General features: G+C 41.0%; 4 protein-coding genes across 12 annotated transcripts; all 4 read right to left on the bottom strand.

Annotated features, from left to right (window-relative positions):
* Window positions 1–661: 661 nt before the first annotated feature.
* Window positions 662–12,912, bottom strand: LOC148403342 (class I histocompatibility antigen, F10 alpha chain-like). 9 transcript variants are annotated; one of them, XM_088370611.1, is made up of 7 exons: window positions 12,165–12,332; window positions 3,350–3,613; window positions 2,966–3,244; window positions 2,528–2,836; window positions 2,342–2,452; window positions 2,252–2,269; window positions 662–2,173 (listed from the first exon to the last, which is right to left on the bottom strand). In XM_088370611.1, the coding sequence occupies exons 1-7, from the start codon at window positions 12,223–12,225 to the stop codon at window positions 2,145–2,147; spliced, it is 1,071 nt and encodes a 356-aa protein (XP_088226737.1). In that variant the 5' UTR covers window positions 12,226–12,332; the 3' UTR covers window positions 662–2,144. The 9 variants fall into 9 exon arrangements, with proteins under 9 accessions (XP_088226737.1, XP_088226745.1, XP_088226727.1 ...); XM_088370619.1 differs by lacking the exon at window positions 12,165–12,332 and adding an exon at window positions 5,004–5,227; XM_088370601.1 differs by lacking the exon at window positions 12,165–12,332 and adding an exon at window positions 4,623–4,787.
* LOC148403339 (major histocompatibility complex class I-related protein 1-like) lies at window positions 662–26,320 on the bottom strand. Its single transcript, XM_088370930.1, has 7 exons — window positions 26,156–26,320; window positions 25,286–25,549; window positions 24,902–25,180; window positions 24,472–24,780; window positions 24,285–24,401; window positions 24,195–24,212; window positions 662–2,169 (listed from the first exon to the last, which is right to left on the bottom strand). Exons 1-7 carry the CDS (start codon window positions 26,217–26,219, stop codon window positions 2,141–2,143), a joined length of 1,080 nt encoding a protein of 359 aa, XP_088227056.1. The 5' UTR covers window positions 26,220–26,320; the 3' UTR covers window positions 662–2,140.
* Window positions 12,995–16,990, bottom strand: LOC148403341 (class I histocompatibility antigen, F10 alpha chain-like). The gene is made up of 7 exons (XM_088370974.1): window positions 16,833–16,990; window positions 15,658–15,921; window positions 15,274–15,552; window positions 14,836–15,144; window positions 14,650–14,760; window positions 14,560–14,577; window positions 12,995–14,482 (listed from the first exon to the last, which is right to left on the bottom strand). The coding sequence occupies exons 1-7, from the start codon at window positions 16,894–16,896 to the stop codon at window positions 14,454–14,456; spliced, it is 1,074 nt and encodes a 357-aa protein (XP_088227100.1). The 5' UTR covers window positions 16,897–16,990; the 3' UTR covers window positions 12,995–14,453.
* Window positions 18,544–22,513, bottom strand: LOC148403340 (uncharacterized). The gene is made up of 2 exons (XM_088371020.1): window positions 22,372–22,513; window positions 18,544–19,468 (listed from the first exon to the last, which is right to left on the bottom strand). The coding sequence occupies exons 1-2, from the start codon at window positions 22,393–22,395 to the stop codon at window positions 18,848–18,850; spliced, it is 645 nt and encodes a 214-aa protein (XP_088227146.1). The 5' UTR covers window positions 22,396–22,513; the 3' UTR covers window positions 18,544–18,847.
* Window positions 26,321–26,395: the final 75 nt, after the last annotated feature.

The following is a 26,395-nucleotide window of genomic DNA, read 5'->3' as shown; positions in this document are numbered from 1 at the left end:
CGTCACTCAGGACTGCCTGCAGTGTGTTGCAATGAATGAATGAATGAATGAATGAATGAATGAATGAATGAATGGATGAATGAATGAATGAATGGATGGATGGATGGATGGATGGATGGATGGATGGATGGATGGATGGATGGATGGATGGATGGATGGATGGATGGATGGATGGATGGATGGGTGGACGGACGGACGGACGGACGGACGGACAGACAGAAAGATAAATCGTGTGTTGCACGTTTGCTCCGAATATCGCCATTTAAAAAATTATAAAATTGATGTAATTACCAAAACAACAACAAAAATAGTTTGTAATGTAAAAGAAAGAATGGTGCCCTTCCTTTTTTAAGACGTTATATTTGTAGTCAAGCACCTGCGTTGAAGTTAGATTTTTTTAGTTCGATATAGAAGTTAGATTTTATTATTTTTTGTTTTGTAAATTGCAATGCTTGGTCCCTTATTGAGATCTTTATTGTTTAAGAAGTCAATACTACTCCTTGAGAGTAATTGATTATTTGTTCTTATATTGTCGTTTTCTGTTATTTCCCTCGTAGAAGAAACAAGAAGAGGGGGGGGGGTGGCCCTGTTTTTTGGCTGTGACTTGAAATGCAGAGCAGTTGAACGTATGACAATCGATGATTTAACTTGAATGCGTAACTGTTGATGATGAGTCTTTATTCCGAATTTATTCCGAACATATTTCAAACATAAAAGGAGGGGGGAAATGAATACAAATCAAATACAATCAATAACACTTTAAAGTGCCATATTTAAGTCACTGTGGAGCTGTATGTGGGTTTAAAAAGCAAAATGATTGATTGATTGATTGATTGATTGATTGATTGATTGATTGATATCTATTTCGAACATATTTAAAACGTAAAAAGATAAAAAATAAAACAAAAAACAGTAGTGTCATATGTAAGTCCGTACAACAAAAAAACAATAAACCAACAAACTGAAAAAAAATCAAACACAAAGAATGCTCGAAAAGGAGTAAGAAGAAGCATACCTTTTTAGATTCCTACCCCTTTCTCAGTTTATCCGATAAACTGATGATTCAACGTATAAATCTACACACTTTCAATTCAATATTCTGTTTTATTTTTACTTTTATGTAGCCATCTGGGATTTATAGCCCTTGTACCCGCTAAACAACATATTTTTGAAAAATTTTTTAAACTGGTGGATATTTGGATTTTGCGTGAGTTCCTCACTTTCACTGCTCCATAGTTTGACTCAGCAACTCAGCCTGTCACCTATTATAACCCCAAGAAATTAGTTTTCCTGCACCCTTTCAAGTTCAGTTCCATCGATTTCTATTCGTGCCTTCTCTTTTCAATGAGATAAAGTATTGTATAAATATATTCCAATTGAAAAAAATCTATAACGACATAAATGAAGATTATATGGACAGCCATAAGTGTCAACATTTTGCTTTATATTTATGATTTGAGTTATTTCTTGTCTGGTTTTGTATATATTTTCTCGTGAGGTGTTTGGTTTGTACTTGATGAAGTTTTGTACTTATTATCTTGTTTTATTTTATTATTACGTGGAAGGGGGCAGGAACGATAAGATTTTCTTCAACTTGTTCCTTCTCAAGTATGTAAATATGCGTTTACTTGCTAAAGTTGAATTGTCTATTGATCAAAATACACATCAAAAATAAAATAAAAATATCAAAAATAAACTCCACATGGACTTTTCTGTAAATAGAATGTGTTTTGTACGTTTTTTTAGAAGACAACAGAAAAAAGACGTGTTCTTTATCATAAATTTCTTGCTTATCCTTGCTAAATTATATATCCAATACAGTGACCAGAAACCTCATTTCAAACATTTTATAATGATACTCAAACTTGTATCAAACTGATCAGTAGCTCGCTTAACAAAAAAGCACTTAAAAAAAAAGCAACGCGTGATGCGGATATCACTTGTGGCATGTTGGCTCTCTCTAGCGGTATTTGGAAGAACTAGTGAAGTAAATTCAATTAGAATTCACTGCACTTGAAAAACTGTCGCACTTCAATTTGAAATAAGAAACATTTCCAAGTATTTCATACAGTTGGAATGTGATGATTCAATCAAGCGTGGCACCCAAAAAAAGAAGACATCCCTTCAACCTTAGTGGGGTTCATTCAATCCTTCTCAGAAGATGAGGTGCTAGCTGAGGGAGCATAAAAGAAAATACGTTCAAGGCATTGGCATTTTTTTCAAAACAGGAAGAGCAAAACGTCTCACTTACAAGCTGGAGCGTAATTGGCTGAAATGGAAGAGAAGCAAGAGGAGATTAGGAATCGCCACAAACGGAGCCAACATTTGTGTCGTCGTTCACCTTGTTGGCTTTTGGGACGCTTGGCCAGGAACACCCCCACCGCCACCGCCACCAGAGCCAGGACCACTAGCGGGACAGCGATGGCCACCGCCTTCTTCCTGTCTTCCTCTTCTTCACAAGGAAACAAAATGAGACACGTGAACGACTGTCGGCGTGACGCCGAGCCGTGTCCGACGCGTGGCTCACCCTGGATGCGCGCGTTGCTCAGGATGCTTTTGGCGTACAGCTTGGTGACCATCTCCTCCTGGACGCCATCCAGCTTGAACACGCATTCGTAGCGGCCCTCCGCGGCGGGCGTCAGCTCCACTTTCAGGTCGGCCGTGGTCTGGAAGGTTCCGTCATGGTTGGGGAGGGCCTCCCCCATCTCCACGTCCTCGTGGATCTGCTCGCCGTCCTTCCTCCAAAAGAGGTCCGACGTCCTGGGGTAGAAACCCGTGGCGTGGCAGGTGATTGGAGAGGAAGGCGTCTTCTGCAGGAGAGACACCCTGGGAAGCTCTGCGCGCAAAGATGGAGAGAAGAGTGGAGGATGTGCATGGAGGAAAAGAAACAACTTGAAAGAGCGTCAAACATGGACATTGTGTGTGAGCTTGAAAGACGCAGAGAAGGCGTGAGAGGACAATGTACCGGTTCTGGTCAGGAACTCCCTCCCGTTGCTCACGTGCTTCTTCAACCAAAATGGACACACCTCAGTACGGTAATTCTTAGTGTATTGATTGTACCCGTCGTCTTGGTCCCACTTGAGTTTGGTGATGAAAGCTTGCGGATGTGCTGCGATCCAGCTCATCGTCTTCAGCTCCAATGATATGAAGTCTTCTCCATCGTAACTGTAGTGCTGCCAACCATCAACCTCCCCAGTCTCATCATTCCATTCACAGCCGTACATCGTCTGATACATGTGAACACCTGAAAGGATGGCGCACAAGATTCAGCGAGGACGATGATCAGAGAGAAGCCAGCAGTGACAAAAAAAGTGTCATTTGACGAGCAGAAGGTTGGACGTAAACAAACCTCCAGTTTGGTTGAAGCGCTTATTAAGGATTTCAATGCTGACTTTGAAGACCTGCTCATTTCCAATACCGCCCGCCGTCTCTGTCTCCCAGTAGTGCGGATCATCTTCTGTGATTTTGTCCACCCAGTCTTGTTTCGCTTTTGCTTTCCTGTGGTTGCTGTCAAAGTGCAGAATCTGAACGCCGTCAACATACGCGGCCTCCCAGTACTCTGGTAGCTTTGCAACTTGAGAGCCCGTCATGAAATAATTGAGCGTGTGAATGACTGGAAGACAAACACAAAAATGACACACATGATCAAATCAATCTTCATATTTTCAATGATTCTGCCTGCAGATGGAACTTTGCAGCACTTGAAATTGGAAATGTCATGTTTCTCCAAACGGGTTCTTCCGCACAAACTTGTCAAACTCGAATTTGACAACCTGCCTATGTTTTTTTCTTTCGGTTGTTAATATGTTCGATTTCAGTGTGACACCCTAAGGGAGATATTCGATGCCCCTCAGCAGTGACTGACATCCACTGAGGAACGAAATCGAATGACGTAACTTTTGCCAACCTTCTTAATTTGTAAAAAAAAAAAAAAATCCACGAATGAGATGAGGCAATCCTATTGTTCAGACAAGTGAATCACTTTTAGATGTTACCTGTGTGTCTTGACATGCATAATTGACAATAAAGGAGACTTTGACTTTGCTGACAGGGGGGGGGGGCGCTAGGAATTCACTGGGGAGCCAAGGGGGCGCTAGTCTGAAAAAGTTTGGGAACCACTTAGATTCTTCACTTAGATTATTTAGATTCTGAATAAATGTCACTTGTCTGAACAAAAGAACTGCCTTATATAATTTACGGAGACATGATGACTCTTATCGAAATAATAATGTAAGGAGGCTATACAATGTTTTTTTTTCTGAAATATTAGACAAAATTTTATTGCCATGACTGTGAAATGTTAATTATTAATTGCAAAGACTCCCTTGTACAACATTTCATTCTTGTGCCTCGGCTTTTCCATATTTCATCGATTGCATATTTATGCTGGGGCACATCACTTTGATTTGTGCCATTTTCAAGTATTCCAACTTTATTACATTTCTAATAATAGCAATGTATTGCCGTATGACTGTGACAAAACGGGCGTTCAGGTGAAAGAACTTAAAGTAACGACGCAACAGACGAGTGGCGAAAACGAAAGCAATAAACAATAATGACTGCGTCACTTCTAAATCAACAGCGTCAATCTTTAGGATAAGAAACCGAAAAGTCCAACTTACCAGGCGTCACGCTGTATATTTGCACAGCCAAAACAAACAATGCAAGTAAATTCATTGTAAACATCAAGTTGTTTTTCGATTTTCGTCAAGCAGGGTATTCGGTCAAAGTTGCGACGCGTCGTCCAAGAGGCGAACGCAGAACAACAGCGAAGCGGATGAGGCGTTGCCATTACATCCCTCTTAAGCCAATCGGAATTCAGCCTGGCGATGACGTCACTCATTATGTTAATAAACTGGGTGTGGGGATGGCTGAGTGTCGTGGTACACTCCACTGTCTTGTTGTATGCATGGAGCATGAGTTCGACTCCCGCATATGACTGTGCGTGTGCGTGCATCTTAAAAAAATCAATCAATCTATCTATCTATATAACTAATCCTCACCCCCCGTGGGTGGTCTCTTTTTCCCTTCAAGCTCGGGTCCTCTACCAGAGGCCTGGGAGCTTGAGGGTTCTACGCAGTATCTTTGCTGTTCCTAGTACTGCACTTTTCTGGACTGAGATGTCAGATGTTTTTCCTGGGATCTGTTTCAGCCACTCCTCCAGTTTGGGGGTTACTGCCCCTAGTGCTCCAATGACCACAGGTACCACTGAAGTCTTCACTCTCCAGGCCTCCTCCAGCTCTTCTCTGAGCCCTTGATATTTCTCAAGTTTCTCATGTTCCTTTTTCCTAATGTTACCATCATTTGGGATGGCTATGTCAACCACAACGGCTTTCCTCTGCTCTTTGTCCACCACCACAATGTCCGGACGGTTCGCCATTACCATTCTGTCTGTCTGGATCTGGAAGTCCCAGAGGATCTTGGCTTGGTCATTCTCTACCACCTTTGGAGGTGTTTCCCACTTGGATCTTGGGACTTCCAGTCCATACTCTGCACAGATGTTCCTGTACACGATTCCAGCTACTTGGTTATGGCGCTCCATGTATGCTTTACCTGCCACCATCTTACACCCTGCAGTTATGTGCTGGATTGTCTCAGGACCTTCTTTGCACAATCTACACCTGGGGTCTTGTCTGGTGTGGTAGATTTGGGCCTCTATTGCTCTGGTGCTCAAGGCCTGTTCTTGTGCAGCCAGGATCAGTGCCTCTGTGCTGTCCTTCAGACCAGCTCTTTCTAGCCATTGGTAGGATTTCTGGATATCAGCCACTTCAGCTATGTTTCGGTGGTACATCCCATGTAGGGGCTTGTCCTCCCATGATGGTCCCTCCAGCACCTCATCTTCCTTTGATGCCCATTGTCTGAGACATTCACTGAGCACGTGATCCATTGGGGCCTTATCCCTGATGTACTTATGGATCTTGGATGTTTCATCTTGGATAGTGGCTCTCACGCTCGCTAGTCCTCGGCCTCCTTCTTTACGGCTAGTGTACACTCTCAGGGTGCTGGACTTGGGGTGGAACCCTCCATGCATGGTTAGGAGCTTCCGTGTCTTGATATCTGTGGTCTGTATATCCTCCTTTGGCCACCGTATGATTCCTGCAGGGTATCTGATTACTGGTAGGGCGTAGCTGTTAACGGCTAGGGACTTGTTCTTGCCGTTGAGCTGACTTCTTAGGACTTGCCTTACTCGATGGAGGTATTTGGCTGTGGCTGCTTTCCTTGTTTCCTCGTCAAGGTTGCCATTTGCCTGTGGAATTCCAAGGTATAGCCCGTCTTGTTGATTATTTGGCTGAGGGGGTTCAGTCCTATACAGAACAGCATTGGGGACAGAGCGTCTCCTTGGTATATACCACATTTGATGGTCACGTGTGCAAGCGGCTTGCCATTGGCTTCAAGTGTGGTTTTCCACCGTCTCATCGAGTTGGCGATGAAGGTTCTCAGAGTCCCATTGATGTTGTACAGCCTCAAGCATTCAGTGATCCAAGTATGTGGCATTGAGTCATATGCTTTCTTGTAATCAATCCAGGCAGTGCTCAGGTTGGTACGTCTGGTTCTGCAGTCTTGGGTGACTGTTCTATCCACCAGGAGCTGATGTTTTGCTCCTCTGGTATTTTTACCAATCCCTTTCTGAGCAGTGCTCACGTATTGATCCATGTGCCCGCTGGTCTTATCTGATATTATGCCCGACATCAGCTTCCATGTTGTGGAGAGGCAGGTGATTGGCCGGTAGTTGGATGGGACTGTACCCTTTGAAGGATCCTTCTGGATCAGGATCGTACGCCCTTGGGTTAGCCATTCAGACACACACACACACACACACACACACACACACACATACATACATACATATACACACATAGATACACACATAAACTCAAAGAGTAGCAATCAAGATACAACCACAAAGGAAACCATAAATCAGGGGTGGGCAATTACTTTTTACAAGGGGCCACATGAAAAACCTGAGTTGTGGCTTTACCTTTCATTTCTGTGAAGAAATACTTGGCAGTCCATGTCTTGTTGAAAACACGGCGCTCCTTGTCAACTTTTCTTTTCTGAGGGTCAGCACACGTTTCTCGGGCAGCATTACTTTGCACTGTTCACCTTCACGCACAGCTCACATACACGGACGCTACACGGAAGTGCGACGCCTTTCAAAATAAAAGCGAAATAGTTGTATTGTACTTACGACACTAATTTTTATTTATTTTTTAAATTACGATTGGCCTCATGCAGGGACGCACAAAGGGCCGGATGTGGCCCGCGGGCCGTAATTTGCCCAGGGTTGGAAGAGAAGTGATTTCAGAGCCTTCTTAAATTGGTGAGAAGAAAAGTCCCATAAAAATAGTGGCAACGAATTGTAAATCTTTGACCCTCTCTAGCCTATGAGATTTCCTGGACAATGATCCATCAATCATAATGCCAAGGAATCGTGTAGAACACACGTAGGGATGTTGTCAATATATGTTGCTGGCGATTTGTTAAATATATGAGATTTGAGACCAAAACGTATGACGTTTTTTTTTTTTTTTTTTTTAATATTAAGTCAACCGCAAGTTTACCAAGTTCTTCATTTACGACCCTTATAACGGTGTTGGGGTCTTTGTGAGAGTACAGGACGCTTGCGTCGTCTGCGAATAAAATTTCGGACAGTTTATCTGAGACATTTGACAGGTCGTTAATGTGTATCAAAAATAACAAAGGCCCAAGAATCGATCCTTGAGGCACTCCGGATTGCATATAAAGTAAGGCAGAATTGGTTCCATTGTAGGATACAAACTGTTGTCTGTCTTGTCGATAACTCTTGAACCAGAGAAGCGCATTCTTTTTTTACTCCAATACGATACCGTTTTTGCAATTGAATATGGTGATTGACCGTGTCAAATGCCTTCGATAAATACCTATTGTGTTTTCCTTTCTATTCCTCGCACTATATATTTCATTTACTAAATGTAAGAGGGCCATGTAAGTTGTATGTTTTTCCTGAACCCATTACTGGTGTGTATATAAAATATTGTATTTGTTGAGATGTGCCATTAATTTACGGTAAACAAGTTTTTCAAGTATTTTTGATATAGCAGGCAAAACAGAAATAGGTCTATAATGATCGGAAATGTCTGGGTCATCGTCTTTATGAATTGGGACAATTTGGGCTATTTTGAGTTCAGAAGGAACTGTTCCTTGGTCTAATGAAAGGTTGAAAATATGAGTGAAAGGCTGTACAATATGTTCCTGGATGGTTTTCAATAATTTACGGTCAGTATTGTCACAACCTGGTGAAGAATCTTTCAGACTCGCGAGTGTCTTCCGAACCTCATCTTCAGAAACAGCTGAGAAATTCATATGGTCTAGGATAGGAGAATTCATGAATTCGAGGGGATTATGGTTACTATGTGAGATCTTTGAGGCCTGAGTAGGACCAACTTCTGAGATAAATGTCTTGAAATTGTTTCTTGAGGGTCAGAAATGAGCCCTCCTTTAGCCTTGAATTCTTGCTTTTTTTGTTTTTATTGAGGATACAGTTCATTGTTTTCCACAACATGTCATTTTTATGTTTAGCAAGCTCTTTGTTGCAATAATGTTGTCTAGCTCCTCTAATAATATGATTTAATTTGTTTCTATCGTTTTTTCAATTGAGCATGATTAATTAGATTAAACGAATACTGAGCAGTAGGTACAGTGCAATCAGGTAAATATGAGGTGAGTTATACTATGCGGGATAAAATACATGAGGGATATGACTGGCTAAGTATTTACAATAAGGTGCAGTAGAACAAATATTTGCAGGCGGTACTAGAGTGCTAATTATAAATATAGGGTTATAAAATATATAGTGTGTCAGTATAACCAGATATGGACAGATATGGTGTTGGACGAAGAAGATATTGTTTGTACAATCTATGTTTAGTATTTACAGATTTGATGATGGCTGACGTTCTCCATGCTTTGAAGGGGTTATGATGAGGTTTGGAAGACACCAATCTAAACACAGCTTGAGAGATACATTGTGTGAGATTCTTGTGGGTCTACAGATTGAAGGGTATCGGTCCATGGATGCTGATCACTGACTTAAATTTAGCTGTGTTTGTGACATTAACTGTTCTCTTATATTTACAAGCTTTTGATGTTAGCTCAATGTGTTTCTTGGATATTATTAAGTTGGACAGCGATCAGCAACCTCCATGCACAGAACCCCTGATTTACAGCTTACACCTAACTCATTCGTAAAAAGATTGTCTATCAGAGCGGCAGACGTCTCCGTCACTCTGGTTGGAACTGATATCATAGGATAAAAAGACATTGTATCAATAAATTCCTTCGTTCGATTATCCTTCAGGTGCTCTATAATGTTGATATTTAAATCATCCATTAAATAACATTTTCTTTTCCCCTTCTTCAGAAATGGTGTCAAGAACCTTAGCTAAGTCACTTTTGAAATCAGGCTCGAGCTAGGTCATAGGTCAGCAACCCATGGCTCCGGAGCCACATGTGGCTCTTTCATCCTTCTGTTGTGGCTCCCTGTGACTTTGGAAAATAATCAGTATTTTATAAAAATTAAATTTTATTTTAGTTTGTTCATTTTAAAATATAATTCTGAATTTCAAGATTTATGGTAAACTTGTAACATTAAAATTAAACCTTTTTAATTTTTTTACCGCCCAAAATATGCGTCACATCCGCCGATGTGCGACATTCGAATTCCTGGCGTCCCTCACGTCTGGCAGCCGGCGTTTTTCCAGCACACTACTATAAAAGTGACATAAATACGTAACTATATATTAAGTGAAGTAGTCCGTTTTTTTAATTCAGGAGGACAACTGACAGAAGCAGACTGCGCATTTTTTTGGTTTGCATTGTTCCTTCTGTGCTGGTGGATAATATTTGGCTAAGTTTGGATTTTTATCTCATAAATAAGAGGACAGGTGACTGCAGGCTGTTTGCATTTTTTGCTCAGTGGGTTGGGTAAGTTTGGATTTTTATTTCTTAAATACGAGGACTCAAATAGACACCGGGTATTTTATTTGAAATTAAGCATCAACCAAGTGTAAAATGCAGAAATAAAATTCTGTGTTCTCTGCAGCAGTTTGTTGATTTCATTTTCATAAATGCAATAGTTTTTTGTACATAGCATAATATATAGTACATGCATCATATATATAATGATGTCAAAATGGGTTGTGGCTCCAGGTGCTTTCTTTTTATTGGGGGGCGGTCCCAAATGGCTCTATGAGTAAAAAAGGTTGCCGACCCCTAAGCTAGGTGGTCTGTCGATACATGCGACAATGGACTGGTTCGTTTCAACAAAGACAGCTTCAGCAGAAGACACAAAATAGTTTTCAATGTCAGATCGCTCTTTAAATACCATGTTAGAGTTAAGCTATAAGGAGACGCCTCCCCCCCACTTGGTCATTTCTGTATCTATAAATATGGCTGTAGTTACTCAATTTATACAATTCAGCAGTGTCATCATTCCACCAAGTTTCAGTTAATCCAATTACTTTAAAAGAGAAATCAAGACTAGTCAAACATAGAGCTAAAGTGCCATAAGTTGCCTTCCGGCTGCAAACATTAAAGTGAATGATGGAAAAATCACTGTTCATACTTTGGTGGGTGACAGAGGATTTAAATTCATTCCCAGAATAGTAGTCAGATATACCAATAGAACCTAGAAAAACAGTTTGTGTCCGGGTCAGTATTATATCAAATGTTCGATGTCATGTTAACCTGTTAGGGAGAAAAAAAAAAAAGTTAAAAAAATAAATCATTGATATTTGGATACATGGATTCAGTCCTGCAGTGGCTTCCGTGGTTTGATTACCAGCCGGTCATAATTGATGACAGCATCGTTTCCATTCTCCCTGGCTTGTTTCATTGCAGGAATGAGGTCAGCTCTCTTTTTCCTGAACAGATCAGAGAAGTCCTCATTTACGTAAATTGAAGTGTTCTTAAGATGGGCTCTCGCTTTGGTCATGATGAGTTCTTTGTCTTTGTAGCTTCAGAATTTCACAACCATTGGCCTTGGTTTTCCAGTGTTCTGTTTCACAGATCCAGTAGAGTGGGCTCCTTCGATTTCAATAGAGTCAATTTTCAGTTTGGCGCACAAGAACTCTCTGACCTTCTGCTCACTGTCTGCCCAGGACTCAGAGGAACTGTCCTGTTGTAGACCATCAGTAATGACATTGTTTCGTCGACTCTGATTTTCTCTGTAGTCAATTTTGGAAATGATGTCATTGTTTTGATCGTTTGTAGACTGAGAAGGCAGAGCCTGCAGTTGTGTTTCAAGAGAGCCAACTTCCTTCTCAATCTCTCTCAGGTCATCAATTTGGCCTTGCGAAAACTGAAGACTAGATTTGACCTCCTGAAGCTCTTTCATGAGTCCGTCGATTCTTGCAGTTGTAGATTCCATGATCATCTTGGTGAAGTTCATGAAGGTTGCTTCTTGTCTGTTGAGCATTTCCACATAGAACTCCTTCTGTTCAGCCATCATCTCTTTCAATGCCTCCACGGTGACAAAATCTCCATCACGACTGATGGTTTTTTTTGTTGCCCCGGGACATGTTGATCCGCTGGTTCGGGATGAGATGAACTTAGTGCAGTGGGATCCTTGAATATTCTCAGTCAGACTGCATTTGTCTCTGGTTCAGGCTGGTCCAGCACTGCAGGTGTGTAGGCCGAGGAAGAGTAAATCCACCAAATATCAGGAATCACAGAAATCATCCACCAATGTTGTTTGCGTATGCTCTTTGCTAGTTTATGAATCGTTGAATAGTCCTTTAAACTAAAAACATTACAATCCGTAGTATAGGGTTAGGGTTAAAAAAAACTTATTGCCGTGACTGTGAAATGTTAATTATTAATTGCAAAGACTAACCTGAACAACATTTCATTCTTGTGCGTAAGCTTTCCCACATTTCATCGATTGCATATTTATGCTGGGGCACATCACTTTGATTTGTGCCATTTTCAAGTTTTCCAACTTCATTACATTTCTAATAATAGCAATGCATTCCCGTATAACTGACAAAACGGGCGTTCAGGTGAAAGAATTTAAAATGCCGACGGAACACACGAGTGGCGAAAACGAAAGCAATAAACAATAATGACTGCGTCACTTCCAAACCAAGAGCGTCAATCTTCAGGATAATAAAACGAAAAGTACTTACCAGGCGTCACGCTGTATATTTGCACAGCCAAAACAAATGCAAGTAAATTCATTCTAAACATCAAGTTGGTTTCCGATTTTCGTCAAGCAGGGTATTCGGTCAAAGTTGCAACTCGTTGTCCAAGAGGCGAACGCGGAAAAACAGCGAAGCGCATGACGCGCGTCGATTACGTCCCACGTCAGCCAATCGGAGTTCAGCCTGGCGATGACGTCACTCAGGACTGCCTGCAGTGTGTTGCAATGAATGAATGAATGAATGAATGGATGAATGGATGGATGAATGAATGGATGAATGAATGAATGAATGGATGGATGGATGGATGGATGGATGGATGGATGGATGGATGGATGGATGGACGGACGGACGGACGGACGGACAGATAGATAAATCGTGTGTTGCACGTTTGCTCCGAATATCGCCATTTAAAAAATTATAAAATTGATGCAATTACCAAAACAACAACAAAAATAGTTTGTAATGTAAAAGAAAGAATGGTGCCCTTCCTTTTTTAAGACGTTATATTTGTAGTCAAGCACCTGCGTTGAAGTTAGATTTTTTTAGTTCGATACAGAAGTTAGATTTTATTAATTTTTTGTTTTGTAAATTGCAATGCTTGGTCCCTTATTGAGATCTTTATTGTTTAAGAAGTCAATACTACTCCTTAAGAGTAATTGATTATTTGTTCTTATATTGTCGTTTTCTGTTATTTCCCTCGTAGAAGAAACAAGAAGAGGGGGGGGGGGGGGGGAGTGGCCCTGTTTTTTGGCTGTGACTTGAAATGCAGAGCAGTTGAACGTATGACAATCGATGATTTAATTTGAATGCGTAACTGTTGATGATGAGTCTTTATTCCGAATTTATTCCGAACATATTTCAAACATAAAAGGAGGGGGGAATGAATACAAATAAAATACAATCAATAACACTTTAAAGTGCCATATTTGAGTCACTGTGGAGCTGTATGTGGGTTTAAAAAGCAAAATGATTGATTGATTGATTGATTGATATCTATTTCGAACATATTTAAAACGTAAAAAGATAAAAAATAAAACAAATAACAGTAGTGTCATATGTAAGTCCGTACAACAAAAAAACAATAAACCAACAAACTGAAAAAAAATCAAACACAAAGAATGCTCGAAAAGGAGTAGGAAGAAGCATACCTTTTTAGATTCCTACCCCTTTATCAGTTTATCCGATAAACTGATGATTCAACGTATAAATCTACACACTTTCAATTCAATATTCTGTTTTATTTTTACTTTTATGTAGCCATCTGGGATTTATAGCCCTTGTACCCGCTAAACAACATATTTTTGAACATCTTTTAAATTGGTGGATATTTGGACTTTGCTTGAGTTCCTCACTTACACTGCTCCATAGTTTGACTCAGCGACTCAGCCTGTCATCTATTATAACCTCAAGAAATTTGTTTTCCTGCACCCTTTCAATTTCAGTTCCATCGATTTCTATTCGCGCCTTCTTTTTTCAATGAGATAAAGTATTGTAGAAATATATTCCAATTGAAAAAAATCTATAACGACAGAACAAGAAGATTATATGGACAGCCGTAAGTGTCGACATTTCGCTTTATATTTATGAATTGAGTTATTTCTTGTCTGGTTTTGTATATATTTTCTCGTGAGGTGTTTGGTTTGTACATGATGAAGTTTTGCACTTATTATCTTGTTTTATTTTATTATTATGTGGAAGGGGGCAGGAACTATAAGATTTTCTTCAACTTGTTGCTTCTGAAGTATGTAAATATGCGTTTACTTGCTAAAGTTGAATTGTCTATTGATCAAAATACACCTATAAAATAAAATTATCAAAAATAAACTCCATATGGACTTTTCTGTAAATAGGAATGTGTTTTGTATGTTTTCTTTCAGAAGACAACAGAAAAAAGATGTGTTCTTTATCATCAATTTCTTGCTTATCCTTGCTAAATTATATATCCAATACAGTGACCAGAAACCTCACTTCAAACATTTTATAATGATACTCAAACTTGTATCAAACTGATCAGTAGCTCGCTTAACAAAAAAGCACTTAAAAAAAAGCAACGCGTGATGCGGATATCACTTGTGGCATGTTGGCTCTCTCTAGCGGTATTTGGAAGAACTAGTGAAGTAAATACAATTAGAATTCACCGCACTTGAAAAACTGTTGCACTTCAATTTGAAATAAGAAACATTTCCAAGTATTTCATACAGTTGGAATGTGATGATTCAATCAAGCGTGGCACCCAAAAAAAGAAGACATCCCTTCAACCTTAGTGGGGTTCATTCAATCGTGCTCAGAAGATGAGGTGCTGGCTGAGGGAGCATAAAAGAAAATACGTTCAAAGCATCTGCATTTTTTCAAAACAGTAAGAGCAAAACGTCTCACTTACAAGCTGGAGCATAATTGGCTGAAATGGAAGAGAAGCGAGAGGAGATTAGGAATCGCCACAAACGGAGCCAACATTTGTGTCGTCGTTCACCTTGTTGGCTTTTGGGACGCTTGGCCAGGAACACCCCCACCGCCACCGCCACCAAAGCCAGGACCACCAGCGGGACAGCGATGGCCACAGCCTTCTTCCTGTCTTCCTCTTCTTCACAAGGAAACAAAATGAGACACGTGAACGACTGTCGGCGTGACACCGAGCCGTGTCCGACGCGTGCCTCACCCTGGATGCGCACGTTGCTCAGGATGCTTTTGGCGTACAGCTTGGTGACCATCTCTTCCCGGACGCCATCCAGTTTGAACACGCATTCGTAGCGGCCCTCCGCGGCGGGCGTCAGCTCCACTTTCAGGTCGGTCGTGGTCTGGAAGGTTCCGTCGTGGTTGGGGAGGGTCTCCCCCATCTCCACGTCCTCGTGGATCTGCTCGCCGTCCTTCCTCCAAAAGAGGTCCGACGTCCTGGGGTAGAAACCCGTGGCGTGGCAGGTGATTGGAGAGGAAGGCGTCTTCTGCAGGAGAGACACCCTGGGAAGCTCTGCGCGCAAAGATGGAGCGAAGAGTGGAGGATGTGCATGGAGGAAAAGAAACAACTTGAAAGAGCGTCAAAGATGGACATTGTGTGTGAGCTCGAAAGACGCAGAGAAGGCGTGAGAGGACAATGTACCGGTTCTGGTCAGGAAGTCCCTCCCGTTGCTCACGTGCTTCTTCAACTCAGAAGGACACACCTCAGTGAAGAGATTCTTGCGGTATTGATTGTACCCGTCGTCTTGGTCCCACTTGAGTTTGGTGATGAAAGCTTGCGGATGTGCTGCGATCCAGCTCATCGTCTTCAGCTCAAATGATATGAAGTCTTCTCCATCGTAACTGTAGTGCTCCCAACCATCAACCTCCCCAGTCTCATCATTCCATTCACAGCCACTCATTACCTGAAACATGTGAACACCTGAAAGGATGGCGCACAAGATTCAGCGAGGACGATGATCAGAGAGAAGCCAGCAGTGACAAAAAAAGTGTCATTTGACGAGCAGAAGGTTGGACGTAAACAAACCTCCAGTTTGGTTGAAGCGCTTTTTAGCGATTTCAATGTTGACTTTGAAGACCTGCTCAGCCTGAATACTGCCCGCCGTCTCTGTCTCCCAGTAGTGCGGATCATCTTCCGTGATTTTGTCCACCCAGTCTTGTTTCGCTTTTGCTTTCCTGTGGTTGCTGTCAAAGTGCACAATCTGAACGCCGTCAACATACACGGCGTACCAGTACTCTGGTAGCTTTGCAACTTGAGAGGCCGTCATGAAATAATTGAGCGTGTGAATGACTGGAAGACAAACACAAAAATGACACACATGATCAAATCAATCTTCATATTTTCAATGATTCTGCCTGCAGATGGAACTTTGCAGCACTTGAAATTGGAAATGTCATGTTTCTCCAAACGGGTTCTTCCGCACAAACTTGTCAAACTCGAATTTGACAACCTGCCTATGTTTTTTTCTTTCGGTTGTTAATATGTTCAATTTCAGTGTGACACCCTAAGGGAGATATTCGATGCCCCTCAGCAGTGACTGACATCCACTGAGGAACGAAATCGAATGACGTAACTTTTGCCAACCTTCTTAATTTGTAAAAAAAAAAAAATCCACGAATGAGATGAGGCAATCCTATTGTTCAGACAAGTGAAACAATTTTAGATGATACCTGCTGACAGTTTCAATTGTGTCTCCCTCGCAGTCGAAACTGTCAGCAGGTAACATCTAAATAAATGTCACTTGTCTGAACAAAAGAACTGCCTTATATAATTTACGGAGACATGATGACTCTTATCGAAATAATAATGTAAGGAGGCTATACAATGTTTTTTTTTTCTGAAATATTACACACAATTTCATTGCCATGACTGTGAAATGTTAATTATTAATTGCAAAGACTCCCCTGTACAACATTTCATTCTTGTGCCTCGGCTTTTCCATATTTCATCGATTGCATATTTATGCTGGGGCACATCACTTTGATTTGTGCCATTTTCAAGTATTCCAACTTTATTACATTTCTAATAATAGCAATGTATTCCCGTATGACTGTGACAAAACGGGCGTTCAGGTGAAAGAACTTAAAATAACGACGCAACAGACGAGTGGCGAAAACGAAAGCAATAAACAATAATGACTGCGTCACTTCCAAATCAACAGCGTCAATCTTTAGGATAAGAAACCGAAAAGTCCAACTTACCAGGCGTCACGCTGTATATTTGCACAGCCAAAACAAAGAATGCAAGTAAATTCATTCTAAACATCAAGTTGTTTTTCGATTTTCGTCAAGCAGGGTATTCGGTCAAAGTTGCGACTCGTCGTCCAAGAGGCGAACGCGGAACAACAGCGAAGCGCAGGAGGCGTTGCCATTATGTCCCTCTTAAGCCAATCGGAGTTCAGCCTGACAATGACGTCAGTCAGTATGATAATAAACTGGGCGTGGGGATGGCTGAGTGTCGTGGTACACTCGACTGTCTTGTGTGCATGGACCATGAGTTCGACTCCCGCATATGACAGTGCGTGTGCGTGTGCGTGTGCGCGCGTCTAAAATATATATATATATATATATATATATATAAACCACGTGTTGAAACAGCGCCGCCCCTTGGTGGGCTGCGTAACTACAACGTAAATTAAAGTTTGGCTTTCCGTGAAATCACGTGACCGTCGAGGGCTTTTATCATTGAAAATATCTATAAACCCAGCTTGATTGCTGAACTTTGGTCAACTTTGCCGCCATATTGCATGTGGAATAGTGGAGCGCTGGGTGAAAGATTCAACTCTGGCCAGTTTTGTTACAAATCACTGATTGCCTACTCTGTTCTCACTTTTTAATTTGCCAAAAATAAATTAATAAAAATAAAACAGTTAAAAATTGACAAGGTTAGGGTTTCAAAGTAATGTTTCAAACTAGGGTTAAGGTTTTTAACCAGGGTTTCAAACTAGGGTTAAGGTTTTTAACCAGGGTTTCAAACTAGGGTTCAAACTAACTTTAAACCCTACTTTGAAACCTTGACCCTAGTATGAAACCCTAATTTGAAACTTAAACCCTAATATGAAGCCCTACTTTGAAACCCTAATCCTAGTTTTAAAACCTACTTTGAAACCCTAAACCTAGTTTTAAAACCCTACTTTAAAACCCTAACCCTAGTTTGAAACCCTAGCTTTAAACCTTACTTTGAAACCCTGTTCCTAGTATGAAACCCTACTTTGAAAACCTAAATCTAGTTTGAAACCCTATTTTAAAACCGTAACCTTAGTTAGAAACCCTAGTTGAAAACCCTAACCCTAGTTTGAAACCGTACTTAACGAACTTGTTCAGTTCTTAGTTCAGGGACAAATCCTCAAAGCAACCAAGTCATCATGACATCACAAATGGCAAAAACATCACCTTGTCCCTATTTTTTGATTGAAAAAATGACCATGTACAGAACAGCTTTTAGTTAGTTACAAAAAAAATTACCACGTTTCGTAATGATGTACAATATACCTACATCCTATGACAGAACCACTTGTGACCACAAGATGGCGTCAGTCTGCGTCTCAAACTGGAGGGCGCTACCGCATTCATTGACCACATACAATAAAAATCTCTAAAGCAATGAAATGCCAATGACTTTTTTTATTGTTCCCAGCATATTTCAAAAAGACCTCTACCACAAAATAAATAAATCCAATGAAAACCCCAATTTTAAACTCTAAATGTAAGTTAAAACGCTACTTTGAAAGCCTGAATTTAAAACTCCAACCCTCGTTCGAAAATCTAAGTTGAACCATAACCCCATTTTAAAACCCTACTTTGAAGCCCTAATTGTAGTCTGAAACCTTAAGCTTACTATAAAACCCTACTCAGAAACTAGTTTGAAAATCCTCACTTATCTCTTACCTTTAAAAATGAAGCATCAGAAATCTATTATTTCTAATCAAGCCATTTTTATTACTCTTCATTTAGTTAGTTCAGTCACGATAGCTGCTTTGCGAAAATTGCACCCAAAAATAACTGTGAAATCAGTGGATCAGTTGACAGCCAGTGTTACTCATTGAGATTAAATAAATAAATATGCAAATGATCATAGAATGTGTCCCCCCCTTGAAAAAAGGAAATAACACAAGTGAACACAAGTGAAAGTAAATAGGCCCCGTGTCATAATCCTGTAGTTTCCACGGGTACTTGGGCCAAAAAAAAGACCACCACGCCCTTTTTTTTTTTTTACCTTAAAGAGTGGTGGGATTATTGTCCGCACTCAGAATCCAATCATTTTCCTCCAGGAAATTAGACAGCGACAGCTCTTCCGGGTACAGCTCCACCAAAGGTGTGTTTAAAGGGAAAAATCCATCTGGAGCGTTGGGCGGAACGGGAATCGAACACGGCAGGGACTCGAGCGTTATCTGGCTCGGCTTTGAGGTCCCATCGCCGCTGGTGTGCGCCGATATTAAAGCGTTCTCGTATTTATGCGGGTCGAGCGGCGGCGCTCCTGGATCTTCAATGGGAAACATTTCAGATGTGACTGAGAGGATGTCTTCGGGCTGAAGCGTGGAGAAGGTGGACGAGGGCAATTCTATGTGGGCGTCATTGCTAAACAGCGAATGAGGAGCGTGTGTAAACAGGGAGGAAGGGACTAAATCAGATGAGGGCATTGGATGAGGGTTTTCACCAAGCTCCGCTTTGGAGGTGACAGACGTGGAAGTCTGGAGGGCGTCCACCTGCACGGAACCTCGGAGGACACAAAAGGGCCGGTGGCGCTCCAGGGCGCTGTTGTAGTAACGGATCTCTTTTTTTAAAGCTTTGATTTCCTTTTCCAGGGCGGAATTCGAAGCTTCCAGAGTCAGGAGTTCCTAAGAGAGGGGAGAAAAAAAAACCAACAGATGTTCGCTATGATCAGCTGAAAGCGTGTAGAAATAAAATCCAAAAACGCATTCAAGCACAGACACAATCCTACTGTTAAGCGTGACAATGGCGACCCCAAGTGGACAAAAATCATACCTGCATATGCCTCACTGGTATTACGTACAGCGTACATTGTACACCAAGCTTTAATATATAAATATTTGGTTGTTACTTAAAGTATTTGGGGGGGATTACTACACTCTTACAAAAATGTCATGTTGGGGTTTTGGGTGAAATGTGAGGATGAAACTACGCACCACAACTTTTGAATGTCAACTTCTCTAAGTTAGTGTTTCCCAACCACATTGGTGTGCCGTGAGAGATGTTCACCTGTGCCGTGGGAAATTGTCTAATATCAATTACAGATCAGGAGAGCCAAACCACTGGTCACATGACCTGGTCAGCCACTTCCTAATGGCACATGCGTGGCTAATTGGCGAGATTTCATGTTGTGGTGCGTCGGCACACATTCAGTTTAGATCTGTGCTGCCGGGTGCTTTTGATAATAGCGACGCTTTAACTACCTTGGTGCGGTGACTTTGATTTTATTGTGGCAATATTTATGGAGCTAGTCTAAAACACAAAATCCGGTCATGTTGATTTTTATTACAATATTTATGGCACTAGTCTAAAACAGTAAACCTGTCATATTGATTCTTTTGAATTGTGATAGTGTGCCTCGAAATTTTTTTTTTTCAATGAAAAGGTGTGAGGTGGATGAAAAAAAGGTTGGGTGCTCTAAGTGGACGATTGCACTACCCCGCACTTATAGTACATGTTGTTCTTTTCTTTGACTAAATAAGACAAACTTGGCATAAGTACACGGTGCAAGCTAGTGCTCAAAAAGGATTGTGTCTCAACAATTTTTTCAAGACCAATGACCGTGACCTCGCCTAATTTAAGTCAGGCCTCTGTACCAAGAATAATACTAGTAAATAAATAAATATTTTGCAGACATCACTCATCAGGAAATAATTAATAAATGAATATTATGAATTTTTTAGACATCCTTCTCAGTTCCCAGAGTTGGGAATTTAGACTGGATATGGTCCTTGGAGACAGGATTTTAATAGACAGAAATTCCCAGAAATTGCTTCAAATTTTCTAATGCCCCCCTTATAAAATAATACAGCATTTATAATGCACCTTTATCAGTGAAATCTTTCAAAGGCGCAGTGTTAAAGATATGATTTGAGAGCTTTGCCTTTGTTGAATTTTTTGCAATTTTGGTTTGTTTTAATTTTTAATGGATAGCGGTAGCGGTTTGACATGCCTGCACAACCCACCTGCCTGCCTCCATCCCACCCCCAGCCGGGCTGCTATAAAACCATTTATGAGACCTAGGCACCTTATAATACCCACACAAGTACAACATTTTGTACTACAAGGGTAAAATAAATCACTTATTGCAAATGGGGAATTTTACCCTTGGAAAAATACCTTCTCCAGCCCAAAATATTATCAAAAAATAACTGTCTTGTAAAGGCTCATTCCAACAAGAATAAATGTATAAAATCAATGAAGCACATGTAATTGAAATATGTTGCATTCTGTTTAAGATTGATCTGTTTAAGGTATGGAATTTCTGATGTTTTCTCAAGATTATGTATAATTGTTAGATAACAAATAAATTACTATACTAAACATATAGCATAAGAATATATCTATATTTATCATTTATGTGCAAATGTTTTGTTAATACTTATATGCAATCTACTTTACAGATATTAATGTGATGCATTGTATATATTACAGGTGAGCCAGACAGACACACCCAAACTTGTAAATAGAAAAGTACAAGCCAACATCAGGAAAAAGACCAAAACCAAGACTCAAGGTACTAATGTTACATATGTTATGGACTTTTATTATTAATATTTGCAATTTGTTTTCCAATACAATTTCACCGGTATTTATTTTATCTATTTCCTCGAAACATTATATGTAAAGTACAGTAACTTTAATGTTTCTGCGTCAAAAGAGGTTTCTGAATCGGATAAAAAGATGCTAATATTGCCGCTAGAGACGGAGCTGTCGCTATCATCCGCCATGTTGTTTAGGTTTGTTGAGATCCGGATGCACAATTTGTGACGTCACAGTCATGGCGCCACCCGTGTGGCGGCGTGCGGAACCCGATCGATAAACTGGCATTTCATTTTAGCTTTATTCTTAGTAATCGATGTCCATTTTTAATTTCCAATGCGGCAAATGTGTTCTCTTTATACATTCTATCAAATTCCGTTCTAATTGGAAGAAGAAGAAAAAAAAGATGTCTCTGGGACTTTAAGGATAATTTATTGCTGTCCAACCATACCTTTAATTTGCTTAATTCATTATTTATTAGTCTTGTTAAGGTGTGTAAATCACTACCAGAACAAAAAATATTTGTGTCATCAGCAAACAAAACCATCTTCAAAATATGTGACGCCTTGCATCTATCATTTATATATAACATACAAAGTTTAGGGCCCAACACTGACCCCTGAGGGACGCCACAGGTAAAGTCCAAACATCAACAGCTCTTGATCCACTCTAATGGTTTCCCCCTGAAGCCATAGCGACGTAATTTATTGAAGAATATTTCATGATTTATTGCATCAAATGCCTTTCTTAGATCTATGAATATCCCAGCTGTATATTGTTTTAGGTCTATTGCGTTAGTCATTTCCTCCACTGAGTCAATTAGTTGAGCTGAAGAGGTTGTTATCCGGGTCTATATCATGTTCCATATCCAGTGAACTGTGGTCAGTGTATTGAAATGATTGTCGTGTTCATTAATCCTCGGAGTTATGTTCCTGCTGTCTTCAAGTGACTTCTTTCGGTGTGTGTCATGGTTGTGAGTGGAGTTTACCTTACAGTCCTGCAGGATGATCATTGGTATCGGTTCAGCTGTATCCCCTTGGACTGCAGGAAAGTAGCCACCTGTCGCTCCGTGGAGCTAACATCCAGTTCACCGGGCTCCCCTCCCTCGCCAGCGGCCAATGCTCGGGCGTATGACCGGGCTTTGATGTTGATGATCACATCGTTAATTCTGGTGTACTGCTCCAGGTCGGCAACCCTGCTTTCCAGGAAGGTGATTCTCTTTTCCTTTTCCTCATTCTGGATGCGGAGAGCTTTAACCTCCTCAACCAGCTTAAGGAGAGCTTTCTGCTCCAGCCTGACAGCAGAGACTTCTTCAGTGAGGAAGTCCAACGCCTTTTTAATATCATCGACCTACTCCACCGAAGAGAGGGGAGCCGCTGGTGCCTTCTTCGGACCCATGTTTGGGACGTGCTAGTTGTTTTTAGCGGTGTTGCAGGCAATTACAAGAAGGGAGGGGGGAGGGGGAAGGGGGGAGGGGCCTGTTTGTTGGCTGTGACTTGAAATGCAGAGCTGTTGAACGTATGACAATCGATGATTTATTTGAATGCGTAACTGTTGATGATGAGTCTTTATTCCGAACATATTTCAAACATAAAAGGAGGGGGGAAATGAATACAAATCAAATACAATCAATAACACTTTAAAGTGCCATATTTAAGTCACTGTGGAGCTGTATGTGGGTTTAAAAAGCAAAAGGCTTGATTGATTGATTGATTGATTGATTGATTGATTGATTGATTGATTGATTGATTGATTGATTGACACTTTCAATTTATTATTCTGTTTTATTTTTGCTTTTATGTAGCATCTGGCATTTTTAGTCCTTGTACCTGCTAAAAAACATTTTTGAAGTTTTTTTTTAAACTGGTGGATATTTGGACTTTGCTTGAGTTCCTCACTTACACTGCTCCATAGTTTGACTCAGCGACTCAGCCTGTCATCTATTATAACCCCAAGAAATTTGTTTTCCTGCACCCTTTCAATTTCAGTTCCATCGATTTCTATTCGTGCCTTCTTTTTTCAATGAGATAAAGTATTGTATAAATATATTCCAATTGAAAAAAATCTATAACGACAGAACAAGAAGATTATATGGACAGCCATAAGTGTCGACATTTCGCTTTATATTATGAATTGAGTTATTTCTTGTCTGGTTTTGTATATATTTTCTCGTGAGGTGTTTGGTTTGTACTTGATGAAGTTTTGCACTTATTATCTTGTTTTATTTTATTATTATGTGGAAGGGGGCAGGAACGATAAGATTTTCTTCAACTTGTTCCTTCTCAAGTATGTAAATATGCGTTTACTTGCTAAAGTTGAATTGTCTCTTGATCAAAATACACATCAAAAATAAAATAAAAATATCAAAAATAAACTCCACATGGACTTTTCTGTAAATAGGAATGTGTTTTGTATGTTTTTTTTTTAGAAGACAACAGAAAAAAGACGTGTCCTTTATGATAAATTTCTTGCTTATCCTTGCTAAATTATATATCCAATACAGTGACCAGAAACCTCATTTCAAACATTTTTATAATGATACTCAAACTTGTATCAAATAGATCAGTAGCTCACTTAACAAAAAAGCACTTAAAAAAAAAGCAACGCGTGATGCGGATATTACTTGTGGCATGTTGGCTTTCTCTAGTGGTATTTGGAAGAACTAGTGAAGTAAATACAATTAGAATTCACTGCACTTGTAAAACTGTCGCACTTCAATTTGATATAAGAAACATTTCAAGAGCATCTAAGAAAATACATTCAAGGCATTGGCATTTTTTCAAAACAGGAAGAGCAAAACGTCTCACTTACAATCTGGAGCGTAATTGGCTGAAATGGAAGAGAAGCGAGAGGAGATTAGGAATCGCCACAAACGGAGCAAACATTTGTGTCGTCGTTCACCTTGTTGGCTTTTGGGACGCTTGGCCAGGAACACCCCCACCGCCACCGCCATCGCCACTAGAGCCACGACCACCAGCGGGACAGCGATGGCCACCGCCTTCTTCCTGTCTTCCTCTTCTTCACAAGGAAACGAGACACGTGAACGACTGTGGGCGTGACGCCGAGCCGTGTCCGACGCGTGGCTCACCCTGGATGCGCGCGTTGCTCAGGATGCTTTTGGCGTACAGCTTGGTGACCATCTCCTCCCGGACACCATCCAGTTTGAACACGCATTCGTAGCGGCCCTCCGCGGCGGGCGTCAGCTCCACTTTCAGGTCGGCCGTGGTCTGGAAGGTTCCGTCGTGGTTGGGGAGGGTCTCCCCCATCTCCACGTCCTCGTGGATCTGCTCGCCGTCCTTCCTCCAAAAGAGGTCCGACGTCCTGGGGTAGAAACCCGTGGCGTGGCAGGTGATTGGAGAGGAAGGCGTCTTCTGCAGGAGAGACACCCTGGGAAGCTCTGCGCGCAAAGATGGAGAGAAGAGTGGAGGATGTGCATGGAGGAAAAGAAACAACTTGAAAGAGCGTCAAAGATGGACATTTCTTGAAAGATGCAGAGACGGCGTGAAAGGACAATGTACCGGTTCTGGTCAGGAAGTCCCTCCCGTTGCTCACGTGCTTCTTCAAATATAAAGGACACTCCTCAGTGAAGTAATTCTTCTTGTATTGATTGTACCCGTCGTCTTGGTCCCACTTGAGTTTGGTGATGAAAGCTTGCGGATGTGCTGCGATCCAGCTCATCGTCTTCAGCTCAAATGATATGAAGTCTTCTCCATCGTAACTGTGGTGCAGCCAACCATCAACCTCCCCAGTCTCATCATTCCATTCACAGCCTACCATCTTCTGAAGCATGTGAACACCTGAAAGGATGGCGCACAAGATTCAGCGAGGACGATGATCAGAGAGAAGCCAGCAGTGACAAAAAAAGTGTCATTTGACGAGCAGAAGGTTGGACGTAAACAAACCTCCAGTTTGGTTGAAGCGCTTTTTAGCGATTTCAATGTTGACTTTGAAGACCTGCTCCTCACGAATACTGCCCGCCGTATTTCTCTCCCAGTAGTGCGGATCATCTTCTGTGATTTTGTCCACCCAGTCTTGTTTCGCTTTTGCTTTCCTGTGGTTGCTGTCAAAGTGCACAATCTGAACGCCGTCAACATATCCGGCGTACCAGTACTCTGGTAGCTTTGCAACTTGAGAGCCCGTCAGGAAATAATTGAGCGTGTGAATGACTGGAAGACAAACACAAAAATGACACACATGATCAAATCAATCTTCATATTTTCAATGATTCTGCCTGCAGATGGAACTTTGCAGCACTTGAAATTGGAAATGTCATGTTTCTCCAAACGCGTTCTTCCGCACAAACTTGTCAAACTTGTCAAACTTGAATTTGACAACCTGCCTATGGTTTTTTTTTTCGGTTGTTAATATATTCGATTTCAGTGTGACGCCCTAAGCGAGATATTCGATGCCCCTCAGCAGTGACTGACATCCACTGAGGAACGAAATCGAATGACGTAACTTTTGCCAACCTTCTTAATTTGTAAAAAAAAAAAATCCACTAATAATATGAGGCAATCCTTTTGTTCAGACAAGTGAAACACTTTTAGATGTTACCTGCTGACAGTTTCGATTGTGTCTCCAGTCTTCCTCGCAGTAATAATAGCAATGTATTCCCGTATGAATGTGACAAAACGGGCGTTCAGGTGAAAGAACTTAAAATAACGACGCAACAGACGTGTGGCGAAAACGAAAGCAATAAACAATAATGACTGCGTCACTTCCAAATCAACAGCGTCAATCTTTAGGATAAGAAACCGAAAAGTCCAACTTACCAGGCGTCACGCTGTATATTTGCACAGCCAAAACAAAGAATGCAAGTAAATTCATTGTAAACATCAAGTTGTTTTTCGATTTTCGTCAAGCAGGGTATTCGGTCAAAGTTGCGACTCGTCGTCCAAGAGGCGAACGCGGAACAACGGCGAAGCGCAGGACGCGTTTCCATTATGTCCCTCTTAAGCCAATCGGAGTTCAGCGTGGCAACAACGTCAGTCAGTATGATAATAAACTGGGCG

Source organism: Syngnathus floridae, chromosome 1 (assembly GCF_059516105.1).
Source record: "Syngnathus floridae isolate MCC-2025c chromosome 1, RoL_Sflo_1.0, whole genome shotgun sequence".
In the NCBI taxonomy this organism is placed as follows: Eukaryota; Metazoa; Chordata; class Actinopteri; order Syngnathiformes; family Syngnathidae; genus Syngnathus; species Syngnathus floridae.
This window is presented reverse-complemented; position numbering and strand designations above follow the sequence as displayed.